This window comes from Gymnoscopelus braueri, assembly GCF_963280865.1.
Source record: "Gymnoscopelus braueri genome assembly, chromosome: 2".
Classification (NCBI taxonomy): domain Eukaryota; kingdom Metazoa; phylum Chordata; class Actinopteri; order Myctophiformes; family Myctophidae; genus Gymnoscopelus; species Gymnoscopelus braueri.
The window spans coordinates 16,549,548-16,568,184 of NC_137604.1; the positions used below are offsets into that span (position 1 = coordinate 16,549,548).

At 41.5% G+C, this 18,637-nt stretch overlaps 2 protein-coding genes across 2 annotated transcripts; both read right to left on the reverse strand.

Annotated features, from left to right (window-relative positions):
* Window positions 1-7,306, reverse strand: LOC308094476 (metalloreductase STEAP4-like). Its single transcript, XM_080441166.1, has 11 exons — window positions 6,693-7,306; window positions 6,042-6,296; window positions 5,580-5,687; window positions 4,712-4,782; window positions 4,433-4,520; window positions 3,522-3,815; window positions 2,332-2,426; window positions 1,935-2,045; window positions 1,197-1,246; window positions 836-948; window positions 1-573 (listed from the first exon to the last, which is right to left on the reverse strand). Exons 2-11 carry the CDS (start codon window positions 6,252-6,254, stop codon window positions 229-231), a joined length of 1,488 nt encoding a protein of 495 aa, XP_080297292.1. The 5' UTR covers window positions 6,255-6,296; window positions 6,693-7,306; the 3' UTR covers window positions 1-228.
* Window positions 7,307-10,306: 3,000 nt separating this feature from the next.
* LOC308074217 (uncharacterized protein) lies at window positions 10,307-18,012 on the reverse strand. The gene is made up of 4 exons (XM_080413569.1): window positions 17,954-18,012; window positions 15,897-15,990; window positions 14,279-14,339; window positions 10,307-14,124 (listed from the first exon to the last, which is right to left on the reverse strand). The coding sequence occupies exons 3-4, from the start codon at window positions 14,313-14,315 to the stop codon at window positions 11,792-11,794; spliced, it is 2,370 nt and encodes a 789-aa protein (XP_080269695.1). The 5' UTR covers window positions 14,316-14,339; window positions 15,897-15,990; window positions 17,954-18,012; the 3' UTR covers window positions 10,307-11,791.
* Window positions 18,013-18,637: the final 625 nt, after the last annotated feature.

The following is an 18,637-nucleotide window of genomic DNA, read 5'->3' on the forward strand; positions in this document are numbered from 1 at the left end:
TAAAAAATAAAAACGTTTTAATACAATCACAACGTGTGATCTGCATGTGAATTTAACACAGCCCACAACATCCAACATTACAGCACTACTTCTGAATACAATCTGAGCAACGGAATGTATATTTGCCTTGTCAGTAAAAAAGAAAAAACTAAAACTAAAACGTGTTTTTGAAAACATACTATTGCAAATACTCAAAGTGTATCCATATTTTCTATACGCAGGGTATTCTCATGGTATCAGTAGCTGACTGCTCCTCTCCTCCGCTCTCTCAACTCCCATGTCACTCCTCTCCTCTCCCCTGCCCGCTCCCATCTCGCCTCCGTCCGCTCCTCTCTCAGCTCCGGCTGCGTCGCTCCTCTCCCAGCCCTGGCGTATTCGCACGAGGCTGCGCCGGACGCAGGGGAGAAGAAGCAGCAGTTTACCGAGCAGCACCACAGAGGGGATCGCCAGACACAGCACGTGGGCCGGAGGAGTCCACTTCCACTTGTAGCTTTTTGGAAGCAGGAACTTGTTCCAGCCGTACAGGTAGGTGTGGAGTGTGCAGAGGAACAGCGTCAGGGACCCCAGCTTGGACTAGAAGAACAGGACCAGAGAGAGAGAGAGAGAGAGAGAGAGAGAGAGACATGAGAAAAGACCGGGACTGGCTCATCATTGGGTTTCAGTGAGTGACGCTATGGTTAATAATAAGGCTTCCTGAATGCAGTATTTTGTTTCTTTTTACCACTTTTTCTCCCCAACTTAGTCGTTATGCCAATTGATTCCTCCCCAAACACATTTTGTGTGTTGTCACTGCTGTTGCATCCTACTGACTCACCTGCCAGTGAGGAGCCCCCACCGGGAGGAAGTTGAGCCTTCGTCGTACTCCTCCCGCCCCAATAAGTGCCACCCGCAGCCCGTAGGAATGACGTTCAATGGCAAATATCACGCTCCCTGCCCGGCTTCCCTCCCCTGAACACGGGACAATTGTTTTTCGTATCCACAAGTTTCCTAGGCTGTGTGGGCATCACTTCCTGTCCATTTGATCCAATGAAATCCAATGAAATCCAATGAAATCCAAAGAAATCCAATGAAATCCAATGAAATCGACAGGAAGTGATGCCCACACAGCCTAGGAAACTTGTGGATAAACGCTTGACAAAGTCGGATGCACCACGGTGGAAACCTACAACCTCCGTGGTGGTGGGCAGGCACTTTACCACTGGGCCACCCGAGTACTGTGAGCAGTAATGGCTTCCACTGCTCCGTCCTAATAGTTAGGATGGGTAAAAGCAGAGGACACATTCCAGGTGTGTGCAGATGTACACTGCTTGGCAAATATCCAACAACGACAGTAGTGGTTCTCACCCTGTGGGTCGGGACCCCCAGGGTCAGACCTTTTTAATACCTAAAAGAAAAACTTTACTGCATCAAAAGTAATCAACAAACTATACTATAATTTTTTTTCACAATATTCAGCGGTGGAACCGAGTCAAACTAAATGCCTCAACTCAAAAATGATTATTTCGGGGGGTCCACAGTTCAAATATGATTGTTTTGGGGGGTTGTGGCCTGAAAAGGTTGAGAACCACTGAACTACATGCAACAATATGGAGCATAAAGTAGAACAGTGGCAGGTGTCCCATTTTCAACCAGGAGACAAGAGAAGAGAAGCACCAATTTGCACACACGCACACACAAACGCATACACACGCAAGCACACACACACATGCACAAACCCTCCTATAAACAGTTAGCTTCCTACAGAGTCACACCCTAAAACCAGATAACATTTCTGTCCTTCATGTTTTCATGTTCTCAGAAACTGATCTGAAACCGAGCGTATTGGAAACAGTTCTAGAACCCGTGAAACATATTTCATGGCACCGCACAGGTCACTTAGTTCTTCTAGACAAAAAGAGCTAATAGTGATTGCTATGGTGTTATGGGTAGCCTACCGTTGGGGGATGATGAGAGTGTACAGAACATGGAGGAAAGCCAATGCCAGAGCCAGTAGACCAATCTGCTTCCTGCACAGCATCCAGCGGTCCAGCCAATCAGGGAAACGTCTGCCAAACATAACCCGCAAAATCATAACAATTGCGTTTCTTTCCAAAAGTGGGTCATGTTTATATTTTCTCCTGCATAGAAGAGTTAGTTCACTTATCATGATTGTCATTAGTAGTATTACTGTTGGGTTAGGGTTGTTCTAGATAGGTGTGCAACAGTAAATTTAACTAATCGATTTAATTTATTTATTTGAAAAGGTCAAGAAAATAATTAATAATGAGTTCTACATGTAAAAGGATGAAAATGTATTTATCGCTGGCCCTCAAACTCCAAAGCAGCTCTGACCTGTACTTGGTTCCTCTGTAGAGCTGTAGAATGGAGGCCAGGATGCCAGGCAGGTAGCACAGAGACAGCATGATCAGAGACACAATGGGGAAGACCTGAGAAAAATTAAATAAAAGGACAAAACGTCATGAGACTTCATCCATCCTCCATCAGCTGTAACATTCCAGAAATGAGCATGAGACTGATGGGCACACAAACTGCACTTAACCAGAGATGTGGTTTGGTTCCCTAACAAGTTCAGGTGTGCATTTTGACATTTACATTTCATTTCCCTACACAGAGGCAAATTCTGTACCCTAAAAATACATATATATATTTTAACCACTTTCAACATGCCGTCCCTATTTTGGGCATGTCATTATAAGCAAGAAGTAAAAAACTAAAAGTTTAATTATTTTTTGGTATTTTATTTGTGTTGTTTAAAAACATAAAAAGCAGATCTACGTGCGTGTACGTAAGCATGTAGATCTGCTCATTTTATTTAATTGTGTGCCTTGAGATTTTGACTTGTCCATCAGGAGTAACATTTTTTCTTTTAACGCCCTGCATGGACAGGCTCCCTGTTATATCTCGGATATGCTGGCCCCTTATAAGTCTGCGCTGCGCACATCCTTAGATCATCAGATAGGGCCCTTGATTGTCCCTAAAACTCGCCTAATTACCCGAGGCGATCAGGCTTTTGCTGCCCGGGCAACTATAGGCTGTGGTCTAGAACGCACTTCCTGTGCGGCTAAGGTTAGCAACATCCGTGCCTTTGTTAAAGTCACTTTTGAAAACCTGCCTCTATGTCAAGTGTTTTTATTAACCGTTCTGCATGTGAAAGTTCTCATTTTAAAGTTGTTATTGTCTCCGCCAGGCCGAAGGTATGGTGGAGAGTATGTTTTACCCCCTGTCCGTCCGTCCGTGTGTGTGTGTGTGTGTCTGTCTGTCACCACCGCCCATAGGCTAAGCTTTGCAGGACGTGCTGCTTCTAGTTATTACTGTTTTCAGATTTTGCTCTGTGTCTGTTGTTTTTTACTTTGCTCTGTACAGCACTTTGTAACTTTATAAATTCAAAGCTATAAATTCATTCATTATCATTCATTATCACTATCTGTGTATCATGGGCCAAAAGGTTTTGATGACCACTGTTAAGGCGTATTGTTGACCAGCATCGTGCTGAGATGAGTGACTCTCAGACAAGCGTATACCTTGTTGGCCACTGAGACCATGATTCTGAAGGACCTGTCCTGGATTCTGTCCTCCGGCTTCACGGTGGTGGCGGAGTAGATGACGTCAACGGTGAGCACGTAGAAGAAGAAGAAGGCCACGAGGCCGGCGGTCAGCCTCAGTGGCAGTCTCCACTGGGGGAAAAGCTGCAGGGGGTAATCCTCCAGTTCCCTGGACGCTGACAGGGAACCCCTGTCTATGACACCGAGACCCAGCCTGCTGGAGAGCTCTGCTACCATCTGCTTGGCCTCAGCGCTGTCCCCACACAGGAACACCTGCAGTATGGAAGAGACGTGTTGGGCGTTACTGGGCTGCTTTAAGGGGACAACGGTGTGTGTGTGTGTGTGTGTGTGTGTGTGTGTGTGTGTGTGTGTGTGTGTGTGTGTGTGTGTGTGTGTGTGTGCGCGTGCGCGTGCGCGTGCGCGTGCGCGTGCGTGCGCGTGCGTGTGCGTGTGCGTGTGTGATAAGACTTTTAAAAAATTGCAGATCTACAAGCTGACAACGTTTCACAGCGCAATGATGAGCGCATGTGTTGTGAGCTTGTACATCGGCTAGTTTGCCTTTTTAAGTCATTTTGCACTGCTATTTGGGGGTCCTTGGCAAAGTTTGGGAACCCATTGTATAGACATTTTGTAAACCATCTGTCTATCTCTGGTTGTCTGGGGTGTTTCTAGGTACCCCCACCCCAACTGCGGGGGCATGAAACTAATAACACCTCCACCTTTTGTAGATCTGCTATTTCCACTATTTTTGAAAAGCTGTGAAAAAAAGAAAAGAAAAAAGAAGAAAAAGAAAGAAAGCTTTCACCTATAATGACATGCCCAAAATAAGGACAATAAGTGGTTGATGAAGTACAAGTTACCAAAGCAACAAACAGCAGCAGGTACAGTACCTGTCTGTTGGCGTCTGACGGACCGTTCTGCAGAGCCCAGGCAGACAGGGTGTTGAAGGCCTTTACCACAGACGCTCCAGGAACCAGCCTGTGCAGAACAACACAACACAAGACACTCATTCAATACCCGTACAGCCGTATAAATCTTCACGTATGCTAATATGTATCTATTTGGGGGTCCTTGACATGCAAGGTTTGAGAACCACTGGGATAACAATATCAAGTTAATTCCATCACTGTGGAGTGATGTTGAGCAGTGAAGTGGTGTTTCTCTCTCACCTCTGCAGATACACAGCGTTGGCCTCTGGGTACAGACCCTTCCTAAGGTTATTACTGACATCCACCAGCACCTGGTAACCAATCACAGCCACAAGGTGAGCAGTGGTGGAAAAAGTACTCTAAAGTAAAAGTATCAATACTGCAACTTTGAAACACTCTGTTACAAAAGTCCGGAATTAAAAATGTACTTGAGTAAAAGTACAAAAGTATTGGCATCAAAATGTACTTGAAGTACCAAAAGTAAAAGTTCTTTGAATGCCCCATTTCGAGTTTTCAAATGTATAGAAATCTTTTGAAAATAGCCGATCTACAAGCTCAAAATGCGTCGCATCGTGTTTGTGAGCGGCTATTTTCAAATGGCCGAAATGTATATAGGGCTGAAGTGGTTAATGTATGTTTTGTAATTATAATCAAAATCTACAAAGTAACTAGTAACTAAAGTTTTCAAATAAATGTAGTGGAGTACAAGTACAATATTTGGATCCGAGGTGTAGTGGAGTAGAAGTAAAAGTATTGGAAATTGGAAATACTCGAGTAAAGTACAAATACCTCAACATTTTACTTAAGTTCATTACTTAAGTAAATGTAAAACCAGTTGTCCAACTCAATAGATATAGTGTTTTAATGATGAATATGAAACCTTCCAGGAACAATATGGAGATGAAAACAAATCATATTTTCATATTTCATTCAGCAACGTAGGCTATGAGGAAAGGAGTCACCAAATATTGTTTCACTTCCTCTTGGTTATTTCCCTTGTTAGTCACCTTGTGTTATTCCAGACTTTTCACACAATACTCAAAATCCTGCACTGTCAGAAATGTATAGTAAATATGGTGGTGATGTTTGGATGTGTAACATACTGTACCTTCCCTTTAAGCTGAGGAGCCAGAGTCTGCAGGAAGTCATAGTGTTCTCTGTGAACGCACACAAACACCACACTGGCTGACTGCACCGCTGCTGCATGGCTCAGTACCTGCACACACACACACACACGCACGCACGCACGCACACACACACACACACACACACACACGCAAGCACGCACGCACGCACGCACGCACGCACGCAGAAACATGCATGCACGCACGCACACACACAAAGACACACGCACACAGGTATAAACGCACACAGGCGCACACATCCAAAACACATCATATTATCATGTTGTTGACAACTGACTTGATGTCAACAATACAAACAAAACTCTAATACATACAGTATATAATGCAGCTTAATGTACTTTACAATGTCAAAAATGTCAATCTAAGTCAAATGAAATGAAAGGTGCTGAGTTGGGGGAGGGGGTGGTGTAAGCGTGCATGTGTACCTGCACTCCATGGGGCAGGGGTCCACAGCTGTGGGGTCTGCGGCTCCCGTAGACCACCCTGTAGCCCGCGTGGAGCAGACGCTGACCCAGGGTACGACCCAGATCCCCCGTCCCAAACACACACAGCAGCTGGCTCTGGGCGAGCACCGTCCCCCCCACCACCACGTCCACGGGACTCAGACACATGCTGTCTGTCCTCTCCTGTCCTGACATGACCCTTCCCTCCCTGTGTGTCTCAGCCACACAGACCTAGGGCTGTCATGACACACAACAACTGCGGTTAATGATTTAATTGTGTTTTTGGCATGGTTCGCCTGGAACAAATTTACCTTTCTGTTTGCCTGTTAGGCTTTGTAAACAAAAGATTGCACAGGGTAGATATCATATGACAAATAACTTAAATATACAGAGGAATTACTGCCAACGCTGGTCAAAACAGGCCGTATACTTAAAAAATTATCTTCAAAAACAGAGAACATAGCAGATATACAAGCTCATAGTGCGCTGTGATGCGACGCCTTGTGAGCTTGTAGATCTGTTATGTTCGCTGTTTTTGAACATTTCTGAAAATGTATGGATATGTAAGGATTTTTGTCATTCTTGCCCTAAATGCCCAAGAGCTGCTGTTCAGAAGATAGAATGAAAACTCACACTGGTGGTCTCTGGAGCAACGTGAAGCGATCAGCTGCATTCAAATACAACTCTGATCCAATATGCTCCCCAAAATGATGGTCCTCAAAGAAGCAACTCTCTCTCTGTTGTGGGCTCTCCAAGAAACAAATGTCTTCACATAGCAAATGAAGTGTTGCTCTGGATTCTGTCTGTCCGTCTGTCTTTCTTTCTTTCTTTCCTTCTTCTGACTGTGTCTCTGACTGTGTGACTAAGGAGGGGGGTTGGGAAGGAGGGTTTATTTCCTGGAAAAACTGGAAAACTTCCCTGCAAAGAGGGAAGCCACATGTGCATGAGCCAATCTTTATAAACACTATAATATAGCGTGTATGTGTGTGTGCGTGTGTGTGTGCGTTTGTTTTTGTGTTTGTACCCCTTGTGTGGAAAAAGCTGTATAGCGTGTTGATAAAGGTCTGACTCACCAACATGTCTTCACAAGCTGATGGTTAATGAAAGCCAGATTGCGTCACATGACCACACATTCACATCCATATTCCATTTAAATGGAATTATTTCCACAAGTGTAAAGTACCTCTTGTCTGGACTCAAACCAGTTACTTCCTGTAGTTATAAACAGATTCTTGGCGTACTAGGCCTATTGCAGGAAAACACTGACTTTCTATGAAATCAGACATCTTTGTAACCTTATTGGCCTGCAGGTAAGGGCACATGAAACAGTATTAAGTCATGCATGAAAATGCATTTACTTAATGCATAAATACCTCATGAATAATTTACGTGAGCTCGTCACATGAGCAACAGCACATTAACTAATAGTAGGCTAAAGTACATCATAAGAAATGATGATCATGATTTCGTCTTACTTCAACCAAACGTGCCTGTACAAAAACAACTTCATCTGTGCACTCTGTAACCTTTATGTCCTGCCCAGGATTCAGACCTTGGTCTTTTGCAGTTGAGGCCACATTCCTACTGCTCAAGCAATAGGCAACCCCCCTAGATATTGCACATGTGAGCATCTTGCAGTGCTACTTGTCCACCAGTAGGTGTCCTCCAACCACTGCAGATGTGCTGCAGTCCACAACTTATTTTAGATAGGCTGCTGTATGTATATCAGAAATGTCCAAAGTCTGTCCTGGGGGCTAATGGTGGCACAAATAGTCATGTGAAATTCATACACAAATTGTTTTGAAATTAACCTGGACACATAGGCTATTTCTTAATAGAATGTGTAAGAATTCCAAACTCCTTGTACCCTGTGTTGTTTAATTCTCAAGATGTGAAAGAAAGGCTATTTTGTATTTTATTTTTATTTTTTGTATCCTTTTCACACCTGCATGGTTACATTTGGTTACACTGGCCATTTGAACAAAAGACAATTTATTGGCTGAATATTTTTTGTTTTGTTCACAGCACAGTCATGTCTCGTGTTCTTGGTCGTCTTTTACCTGTGATGAGTGTACGTGTATTTGTTGCTGTCTGGAAAAAACCTTGCATCTCCATATTTCAGCTTTGTATAATATGTTTTTTCATATATTAATGCCCTACTACTTTATCATACGACAGTGTCACACAAAAGTGGATTTTATGAATATTGAACCAATGAAAAGTATTAAGAAGAGCTTAATTGTGACTAAATAATAACTTCATTGGATCCATTGGAACACAGCTTCTCTTTTCCATTTTCTGAAAAGTAACAGTTTTGGACATAATGAGGTTTCCACATGACAGTGACAATACATTGTAAGTATAAAGTGAATACTGTGCATTAACCTAACCACTATGGGATCCAGTATGTAACGTACAGTATGTAGGTTACTGTGCGTGGGAAATAAACTTGAATCTCTCTGCAGGCAGATTTTGTGGCAGACCAGTTTGTCAAGACCATAAAGGGCAAGCCTAGACTGACAGTAGATGTTATTCCCTCCGGTATAAGTAAAAGTATGAACTCTTGATAGTTTAAAACAGTGTGAGTGGCTTTCTCAAACAGGTGCTCTTCAGTGAAGCAGGTTTAGGCAACATTTATTATTGCCTTGCTCAACAACAAATGTATTATTTTTCACCTGAAGACGGAGTGCCTCAGTACTTTTCTCCCTAGTCTGCCTCCCCACAATCAAAACTTCATTTGTAGTTCTATGAATTCTTCATATAATATTAATATATAGTAGCCTAATATGTCTTATTTTGTAGTGTTATATCTTTAACATTAAGAAATTGACAGTACCATGTCAGAAACTTATATAATTTACACCAGGAAGTAGATTGGCTTTCTAAATCAGTTAGATTCAGGTGACATCCAGTGGGAGAGTTTTTCAAAGGTTGTTATTCAAATGTCCACATCTATGACAGTTATAATAATTTGGGTGATTTTACATTAACTTTATTAATTGAAATGCATTTCTTACAGTGTGTACAACACATTCACCGCCAAAGTTTATTCATAATAAAATCACCCACTGCCAGGGTTTTTAATCATTTTTTTATAGAAAAATTGTGAATTATTTGTCCGTTTATTTTTTAACATTGAAGTGAATGGATTTTTTAAAATTAATTTAATTAAATTTAATTAATTCGTTAGGGTTAGGGTTATAAATTTATACTCAAAAATTAGAGAAACATTTTAGGAATTCAAAAAAAAAAATTTTTTTTAAATTTAAAAGGGGAGAATTCTCCCCTTTGGCAGTAAAGACCATTGACTGAAAAGGGGAGAATTCTCCCCTTTGGCGGTGAGTGTGTTAAAGACTAACTATATCTGGAGCTGTATAGTATAGCTCCAGACAAGTTTACTTACAGACATTTATATATTTGATGGAGGAGCTATATGTATACAGTAATCTCTGTAATATAAAACAAGTCATTGCAGCTCTATATATGACTTCCTTGTGAAAGGGAGGGGTGAATAGGGGATGCAGAAAAAAAAGAAAAAGTTTCCTGCTGTAAATGCTGGAGGAATGGAAGATTTTGGTGTGCGTGAAATAATTCACTTGTGTGGACCTGTTAGAAACCAGAAAAGCAGCTCTTATCTCACTGTGATTTGATCAAGTTAATCATAAATGCACCATTTATGATTAAGATTCATCCAGGCATATGTTTATCACGCTTGTCATTCCCAAGACAGTCATCTAAGCCTTGTGTTTTGGGGAATACTTGTTTTGTTAAATTGGTTCCCTAAATATCCTGTGTATGTAAGGTTTTACAACAAGTGCACTTTTTAAAATCAGTTGAAAACATGGCAGGGGCACCGACAGCGAGGCCTTAATTAAAGCCCTGGCGGCGCACCCATGCAAGCCGCCAGGGGAGCGAGTGCCGGCGCCAAGCAGCCAATGTCCTCACTCATCAACGAGCACGGCATCATATTTGTGGTGAACGGAATAGGTTATGGTGTGAACCAAAACAAGCTCTCACTTCTGCGATCTCCCCACGTGTCTCAGCCAATTACAGCGATTATTGGGGGTGTGGTTTTGAGGAAGACTGTCTTGGGAATAACATAGTCATATGCAAATCATTCCCACTGTTCATTTGTCCATCTGTGATGGACCAGCAAACAACAAAACTGATAGATAAATCAGGTGCACCTCAGCTACTTCACTTATTTGACACCAAGAACATTCATGATATATATATATAATCAATACATAACACATTTATAAAGACTTACAGCAGTTTATTGGGAGATAAACAGAATGTAATGTAACATTATGATAATTGGGTAGCAAAGTATAAGCAAGTTATGATCAGAATAGTTTCACTGGTCTGTACAAGAGAAAGTGAAGACATCTACAATACCAACTAGCGCTCTGCTCATAATATCTTCACCAGGCTGGGTTGCCTAGCCAGGGCTGTGTAAGTCCTGGGTAGCAACTGTGGGGACCTGAGGAAGCTGCAGAGATAAATACGGTTTCTACAACGTACGGTTCAACTTTTCACAATTGCTGCACCCCATATGGCAGACGTGAAAGTGCTTTAAGAGGTGCACTCTATAAGACCCCTAAAGATGCAATTCCAATTTGGGGTTGACTGGATGCTGCGTTCATGATACATGGTGTTTTTTGTAAGAAATACATTAGGCCCCTCCCACAAATCCTTGAAGGCAATTACAGGCAAAAAGTATGGAATATCAAAGACCGTTTGATGCTCATTGTCACATGACTCCCAAGATTATGTGTAACTAAATTGTGGAAATCATGTTTCTGCAACATGCAACATGTTTATCAAAGGACTCCAGTCCAGAGATTATGTGTACCGATTTGTGTACGTTTTGGACAACATTTGGAGCCTGGGGAGTTGTGTCATGATCTTGGGAATCCAGATTTTGTCGAGAGATTTACAGGAAAAAAACGTAAAGTGGACTGGTATAACACCACTATGAGGCCAATGCAAAACATTTGGGCTGGAGTGTCTTCCTTGGCTTACTGGCAGCTTGCACAAAACTCAAGAAGCTGAGAACACAGACAGACACACATGCACGCATGCATGCACACACGCACGCACGTACGCACACAACAATCTATCATAACAATATAGGTACAAAGATCTACAAGTCAATTCAGTTGCCGTTAATGAAGCAACATAATTATGATAATGAAGTGGCAAACACATTTTTGGCATGAGTCGTAACATGAACTCTATAAATTGCGGTTTAATTTTTCCACAAGGCTGAAGGCACAGTGGTGTTTTCACCACTGTGTGTGTGTGTGTGTGTGTGTGTGTGTGTGTGTGTGTGTGTGTGTGTGTGTGTGTGTGTGTGTGTGTGTGTGTGTGTGTGCGTGTGCGTGTGCGTGTGCATGTGCGTGTGCGTGCGTGCATGAGTGAGAGGCAGACGCCTTTAAGTTCAAGGTACCATCTGAATAACATTTATAAACATGACAACCTATAATGAGTGTTTGATGGCAACTGGCAAGTTTACATACATTATTCAACTGTAATTGCCCACAAGATCAAAATGTTAGTCCGACATCAAATGTTAGACTGACTGTATGGCGCACGAGCATGCATGCACGTGCACGCGCATAGAACATAGAGAGAAACAGTGAGAGAGACACAGTCAATGTACTGTACATATCTGTACTGGGGCGTACCTCCTAGCAGAGATATGTTGTTTTGCTTTGTTGATTTATTGATTATTTCACTGAAGCCATTCTTTTGTAGAAGAAGAGAGCTCCAACACCTGCCCCTACCACGGCCCCTACTGCTGCACCAACTGGGCCAAACAGCATTCCAGCTTCCGCCCCGCCAGCAACTCCTCCAATAGTAGCGCCAACTCCAGTAATCGCTCCAGCTACCTGTATTGCAGACCCCATCTTTGTTCTGTTATTGTAATCATTTATTTCTATCTGCTTTTCCTCCTCTTTACGTCTCCTCTCTTCCATCTCTCTGTCAAAGTTTGCTTGTTGTTCCTGCAGTTCATTCTTCATTTGCTCATCTTTTTCCAGAGTCGCCCTCTCGTATTTCTTTGTTTGTTCATCCATCTCTCTAGAAAAGTTTGCCTGTTGGTCCTGTTCTTCTTTTTTCATTTGCTCATCTTTTTCCAGAGCCGCTCTCTCGAATTTCTTTGTTTGTTCATCCATCTCCCTAGAAAAGTTTGCTTGTTGGTCCCGTTGTTCTTTTTTCATTTCCTCGTCTTTTTCCAGAGCCGCTGTCTCGTACTTCTTCTTTTGTTCTTCCAGCTGTCTAGCAAAGATTGCTTGTTGTTGCTCTTGGTCTTTCTTCATTTTCTTTTCTCTTTCCAGAGCTTCTCTCTCATATCTTTTCTTTTGTTCTTCCATCTCTCTCGAAAATCTTGCTTGTTGTCCCTGTAGTTCTTTCTTCATTTTCTCTTCTTTTTCCAGACCCGCTCTCTCATATTTCTTCTTTTGTTGTTCCATTTCTCTAGTAAAGTTTGCTTTTTGGACTTGTTGTTCTTTTTTCATTTTCTCATCTTTTTCCAGAGCCACTCTCTCGCATTTCTTTGTTTGTTCTTCCATCTCCCTAGAAAAGTTTGCTTGTTGGTCCTGTTGTTCTTTTTTCATTTCCTCGCTCACTCTCTCATATTTTGTCTTTTGTTCTTCCATCTCTCTCGCAAAGTTTGCTTGTTGTTCTTTCTTAATTTTCTCTTCTTTTTCCAGAGCTTCTCTCTCATATTTCTTCTTTTGTTCTTCCATCTCTTTCCATCTCTTCTCTTCCAGCTCTCTAGCAACGATTGCGTGTTGTTCCTCTTGTTCTTTGATCATTTTCTTTTCTCTTTCCAGAGCCTCACTCTCATATTTTGCCTTTTGTTCTTCCACCTGTCTAGCAAAGTTTGCCTGTTGTTCCTGTAGTTCTTTTACCATTTTCTCTTCTTTTTGCAGGGCCTCTCTCTCATATTTCTTCTTTTGTTCTCCCATCTCTCCAGCAAAGTTTGCTTGTTGTTCCTCTTGTCCTTTCTTCATTTTCCCTTCTTTTTCTAGAGCTTCTCCCTCATATTTCTTCTTTTGTTCTCCCATCTCTCTGGCAAACGTTGCTTGTTTTTCCTGCTGTTCTTTCTTAATTTTCTCGTCTTTTTCCACAGCCTCTCTCTCGTATTTCTTCTTTTGTTCTTCCATTTCTCTAGCAAATCTTGCTTCTTGTTCCCGTTGTTCTTTCTTACCTTTCTCTTCTTTTTCCAGGGTCGCTCTCTCAAATGTTTTCCTTTGTTCTTCATCCTCTTTACATCTCCTCTCTTCATTCTCTCTTGCAGATCTCGCTTGTTGTTCCAGTTGCTCTTTCATCATTTCCTTTGCTCTCTCCATACCCTCTTTTTCAAAAATGTTCTTCAGCTCTTCCTCCTCTTTACCTCTCTTCTCTTCATTGTCTTTAAGACGTCTCTGTTTGCCTTGCTCTATTGCTTTCGCTGCTTCTTGGAACATCTCATTGGTGTAGTGGCTTCCTCCATTCATCTGCACCATGTTGTTGATTTTCACCAGCAGCTCAGTGACCTGAGAGGGATCCTGAGTTTTGTTGTTGAAGACATGATAGCGACCTTCACATTTTGCGATTAATTCTTGTAGTATTAGGCTATTTTCCAATATTACGTCAACTGTTTTACCTTCAAGCAGGTCACCATTAGTGAACAGAATCATGGTGTATTTATTAGACATTTGGCCAAATAGATCCTGAATCATTTCCACAGATTTCTGCTCCTCATCTATGAATCTTCCCAGTTTGATCACATTCAGGAACACATGGGGACCAGGAGCCGAAAAACGAATGCACTGTTCAGTGTCTTCAAGAGTTTGCTCTTTGCTTAACCTGGTGTCAAACAATCTTGGTGTGTCTATGACAGTGACCTTTGTACCAGCCACTACCCCTCTGACCTTCTGACAGCTTGTTGTCACAGGTTGAGTTGAAAACTCGGATTCAAAAGCGTTACAACCCAGGATGGTGTTTCCAGTGGCGCTCTTTCCAGCTCCAGTCTTCCCAACCAATATAATCCGAACTGTGTCATCATTGATGAGAGCTGGTGGATTAAAATGATATGGTTATGGATGCTAAACATTTGAGGTTTTCAAAAAACATTGTATAATGTCTCTAGGCTTCGATTTCATGAGATTTTCTCATTATACTTCGTCTCGATAAAAAGTATGTATGGTGGCAAGATACATAGTACATACCTTCCTCTCCATTCTTGCTTATTGAATCTGCATGCATGTCTGTCTTGAGGTTTTCTCTCACCTTGTTAGAGAGAGACAGAGAGAGAGAGAGAGAGAGAGAGAGAGAGAGAGAGAGAGAGAGAGAAAGGATTGGTACCATTATAACAACAAGAATTAATTGGAAATCATATCCAATGTGAGAGTGTGTGTGAAATATATCAATATATCAACCAATAACTCATACCAAATATCAACGTTTTAGAAACAGGGACAAACCGCAACCACCAGTCTTTACAAGCACCTTCACAGAAAAACAAGGGCAATGGCGCTTACAATAAGCAGACGTGGCAACCAATCATGACGCGTTGCAGAGCCTTTTTTTTTACCAAACACGCCCCCTTTCCACACCACGCCCCCACCGTATATATATGAACAGAAGTGCACGCCCACAATTCAGTCTAAACACATCCCGCAAATGGACAGGGTGTTTCTTAGAGTGTTACGCACACTATCAAAAATAGCAACCAGTGTGAATTAAGCAATGTCTTTGATTGAGTTAATTTCATTGAGTTATAAATGAACTAGAGGAACAATGTTAAATCCCTGTACATTCATTTCATTGGGCTGCTGAACAGCATGACTCGAAGCAAATCACACCCAGGTGTTGCATATACAGCTAATTAAAGATCGAAATGGCAGGCTGCTGCCATAGTGTGCATCATGCATGTGTGCTTGCGTTGCGTGCATGCGTCTTGAGTGCGTGTGAGCATGACCTGTGTCTGTCCTTGTCTGTGTGCATGTGCCTTCGCACTTTGCCTTTCCATGTGTGTGTGTGCGCGCGCCATGTCTCTCCGTGTGTGTGTGTGCTGTGCATTTGTGCTTTTCCTTCTTGTGCTGGCCAGTGTGCGCATGCATTTGTTTTTGTGGCGCTGCGGTCCTGAGGCAATGTGGAACTCTATATTTGGGTAAGACTGACATCATATTGCACCCAGCCAGGCGGAGATATGCACTCCACTGAGTGACCCTTTCTAGTTACTGTATCTCCACCAGGCCAAAAGGCAAGGGGGAGATTATATTTTCCTGTGCTTCTGTCTGTCTGTCTGTCTGTCTGTCTGTGTCTCTCTCTCTCTGTGTGTGTGCGCGTGCGTGAGTCTGCTAAACCCACAAACGACTGCCAAAATGTAAAGTGGGCTTTTAAAGCGCCACGTGAAGATGATTTGAAAAATATTCAGGAATGTATTTCCTTGACCTACTAGCAGTGTAGCATGAAAGATAGCATGCACAAGAAATGTGATGCTGATCTCTGCCTTCGGCCTGGTGGAGGTGAGTTGCAATAGACTCCCTATACTGTAAGCAGGTGAATAGTACTATACTATATCCTTTAAAACTAACATTATTAATAACACATTGTCAATGCACCAAATGACGAATAAACGAATAAACAGTCAATGTGTACTTTTCTATTAATATTAGCCAGCAGGCCTATTTCCTCTGACCAATTGTCTTATTGAATTTATAGGCAATTTAATTCACAATAGCCATGTAGCCACACTTTGCCACACTTTGACAACTATTGCAGGACATTTGACATGTGTTATGGTGACGTAGTGTACAACTTGGTTGAGATGCCGTCACTCACCTGAAGACAGGAAAATGAGACCTGCAACAGAGTTGCCCAACGATCCTCCTGACTGTTGTGGTGGTTATGACTGTGTTTGGAGAGCCAGCAAAACCTGTCAGTAGATAAAAGATAATAATTAAGTACGTTTGTGTGTGTGTGTGTGTGTGTGTGTGTGTGTGTGTGTGTGTGTGTGTGTGTGTGTGTGTGTTTGTGTGTGTGTGTGTGTGTGTGTGTGCGCGCGTGCTAGTGTTGCTTATTGATATATTATTGAAATTTGGGTAATTTTAACGTCTACTCAGGCTTTTGGGAGCACCCCGGACAGTTTTTAAGTTGCTTGATCCAGTATTTACTAGATATTTGATATTCATTTTATCAGACACGCCTATACAAACCCATTGTAACTTCAAACTCCATTTTAACCATGTTAGATTAAACCGAAATATCCGTCCTTGGTTCTGGTGACTGATATTGTCCTTCTAATACGTGAGGAGACCGTGTTTTTCCAATTACTTTTTTCATTTATTTTTAAAAAAAATTGGGGGAAATTAAAAAAATATAAATACAATAAAGAAATTCAATAAAATAAATGAAAAAAGTAATAAAAAAAACACGGCCCCCTCACGTATTAGGAGGGCAGGATGAGTCACCAGAACCAAGGATGGGTGCTTTTGATTAATCTAACATGTTAAAAATGGAGTTTGAAGTTATAATGGATTTGTATAGGAATGGGGCGTGTCTGATAACATGAATATCAAATATCTAAACACTGAATCAAGCATTTTAAAAACTGTCTGGGGTGTTCACAAAAGCCTGAGTAGACGATAAAATGACCCAACTTTTTTTTTAAGTGAAATATCCCTTAGTTTTTAAGTTGCTTGATTCAGTATTTGCATATGTGATATTCATTTTATCAGACACGCCCCCTTCCTATACAAACCCATTGTACTGTAACTCCAATTTAACCATGTTTTATTCAATGAAAACAAACGTCCTTGGTTCTGGTGACAGATATTGGCATTCTAAGGTGTGAGGGGGCCATGTTTTTTCAATTACTTTTTAATTAATTATGAATTAATTAATTTAATTAATAAAATAAAATAAAATAGAATAGAATAGAATAGAATAGAATAGAATAGAACAGTCCCCAGAACCAAGAACAGGTGTTTTTGATAATATCTAACATGGTTAAAATGGAGTTTGAAGTTATAATGGGTTTGTATAGAAAGGGGGCGTATCTGATCAAATTAATATCAAATATCTGGGGTGCTCACAAAAGCCTGAGTAGACGTTAAAATGACCCCAAACATGTTTGAAAGTGAAACATCCCTTCAATGGAAAGCGTTATCACAGATTATAACATTTAGAATAGCACTGCTCTACAGAGTGTTCAACACAAACTGTCTCACATACAACACAGAGCGTTCAACCAGAGTGTTCAACACAAACTGGGATCTTGGAAGTCAGGAGGAAAAACCTGTCTGTCTGTTTGTATCTCACGTATCTGTCTGTTGTTATTCTAACTGTTTGTCGGTCGGTATCTTACCTGTCTGTCTACCTGTCATAGAATCCAACAGAAGGGTAGTTTATACAAATCTAAACTGTAAATCCAAGACACATTGTGAACAAGTTGAACATCATTCATGTGTCTGATGCATGGCAAGATGGAAAGAAATGTGCAATGCATCAAAACTAATTTATACCCAGTGGCACAACGGTGTCGCTAGCCAAAAAGATCTTATAAGTGATGGAGTACAGATCAAGATTCACAGGGTTCATGACTGCACGTACAAAGAGAGCTGCAGATAGCAGAATGAATATGCACCACCCATGATGGCAGGGAGTTGGTTGATTTAAAGTCTCTATGAACATGGCCAGATATCATCATATTTTATTCTACATACCACATAAACATTGATTTTGATGGCTAAGTACCTCTAAATTGATCTTTTCATCTTTATCAATATCTTATTTCATGAAGCAGATCAGATTAGACACGTTTTAAATCAATCTTAAGCACAAACGTTAAATGACGGCAACGTCATTATTTGTGTCTATAAAAGCAGTAATAGAATTACCTGATGTTCTTGTTGCAGAAGAGTCTGTCAAACTTTGGAGAAAGTTTTCGCTGTGAAGATAATCAGTCACACTCCCTTCCTCTGAGATCGATAGAGGAACAGACGGCAGCTATCTGCTGCAGGTGAATTAGCGTACAACTCCCTCCTCTCCTACGCCCAGATAAGAATGAGATGGGAGGGGGTGATGTCACTCCTGTCCTGTCCTCAGGGCTTTTTCTGCCTCCATGCTTCACTTCACTTAAAATAAACCCTGTACTTAGCTTGCCCTGGAGTCCCCCAGGGCTCTGCACTTGGCCTCCTCCTCTTTTCGCTCTACATTAAGCCATTCAATCAGGGAACGCATCTGTGTCATCTTATATTTTAGCTATCACCATTATTTTATGTTTTAGCTATTCAAAAATAGCAGATATACAAGCCCATAGCACGAGTGCCGCGCTATGAGCTTGGAGGTCCCTGGAACAAAGTATTTTACAAATGTTCGCTTTTAAAAAACAATTATATTCAAAGCTTGGCACACATTTTCACGATTTTTCAAAAATAGCAGATCTACAGAGTGCCGCGCTATGAGCTTGTATATCTGCTATTTTTGAATAGCCAAAGAAATCTAAAATGACAGAGATGCGTTCAGGGATTGAATGGGTTAAATATCTTCACTGAAAATAGCCTGCAGGTTCACAACGTGTT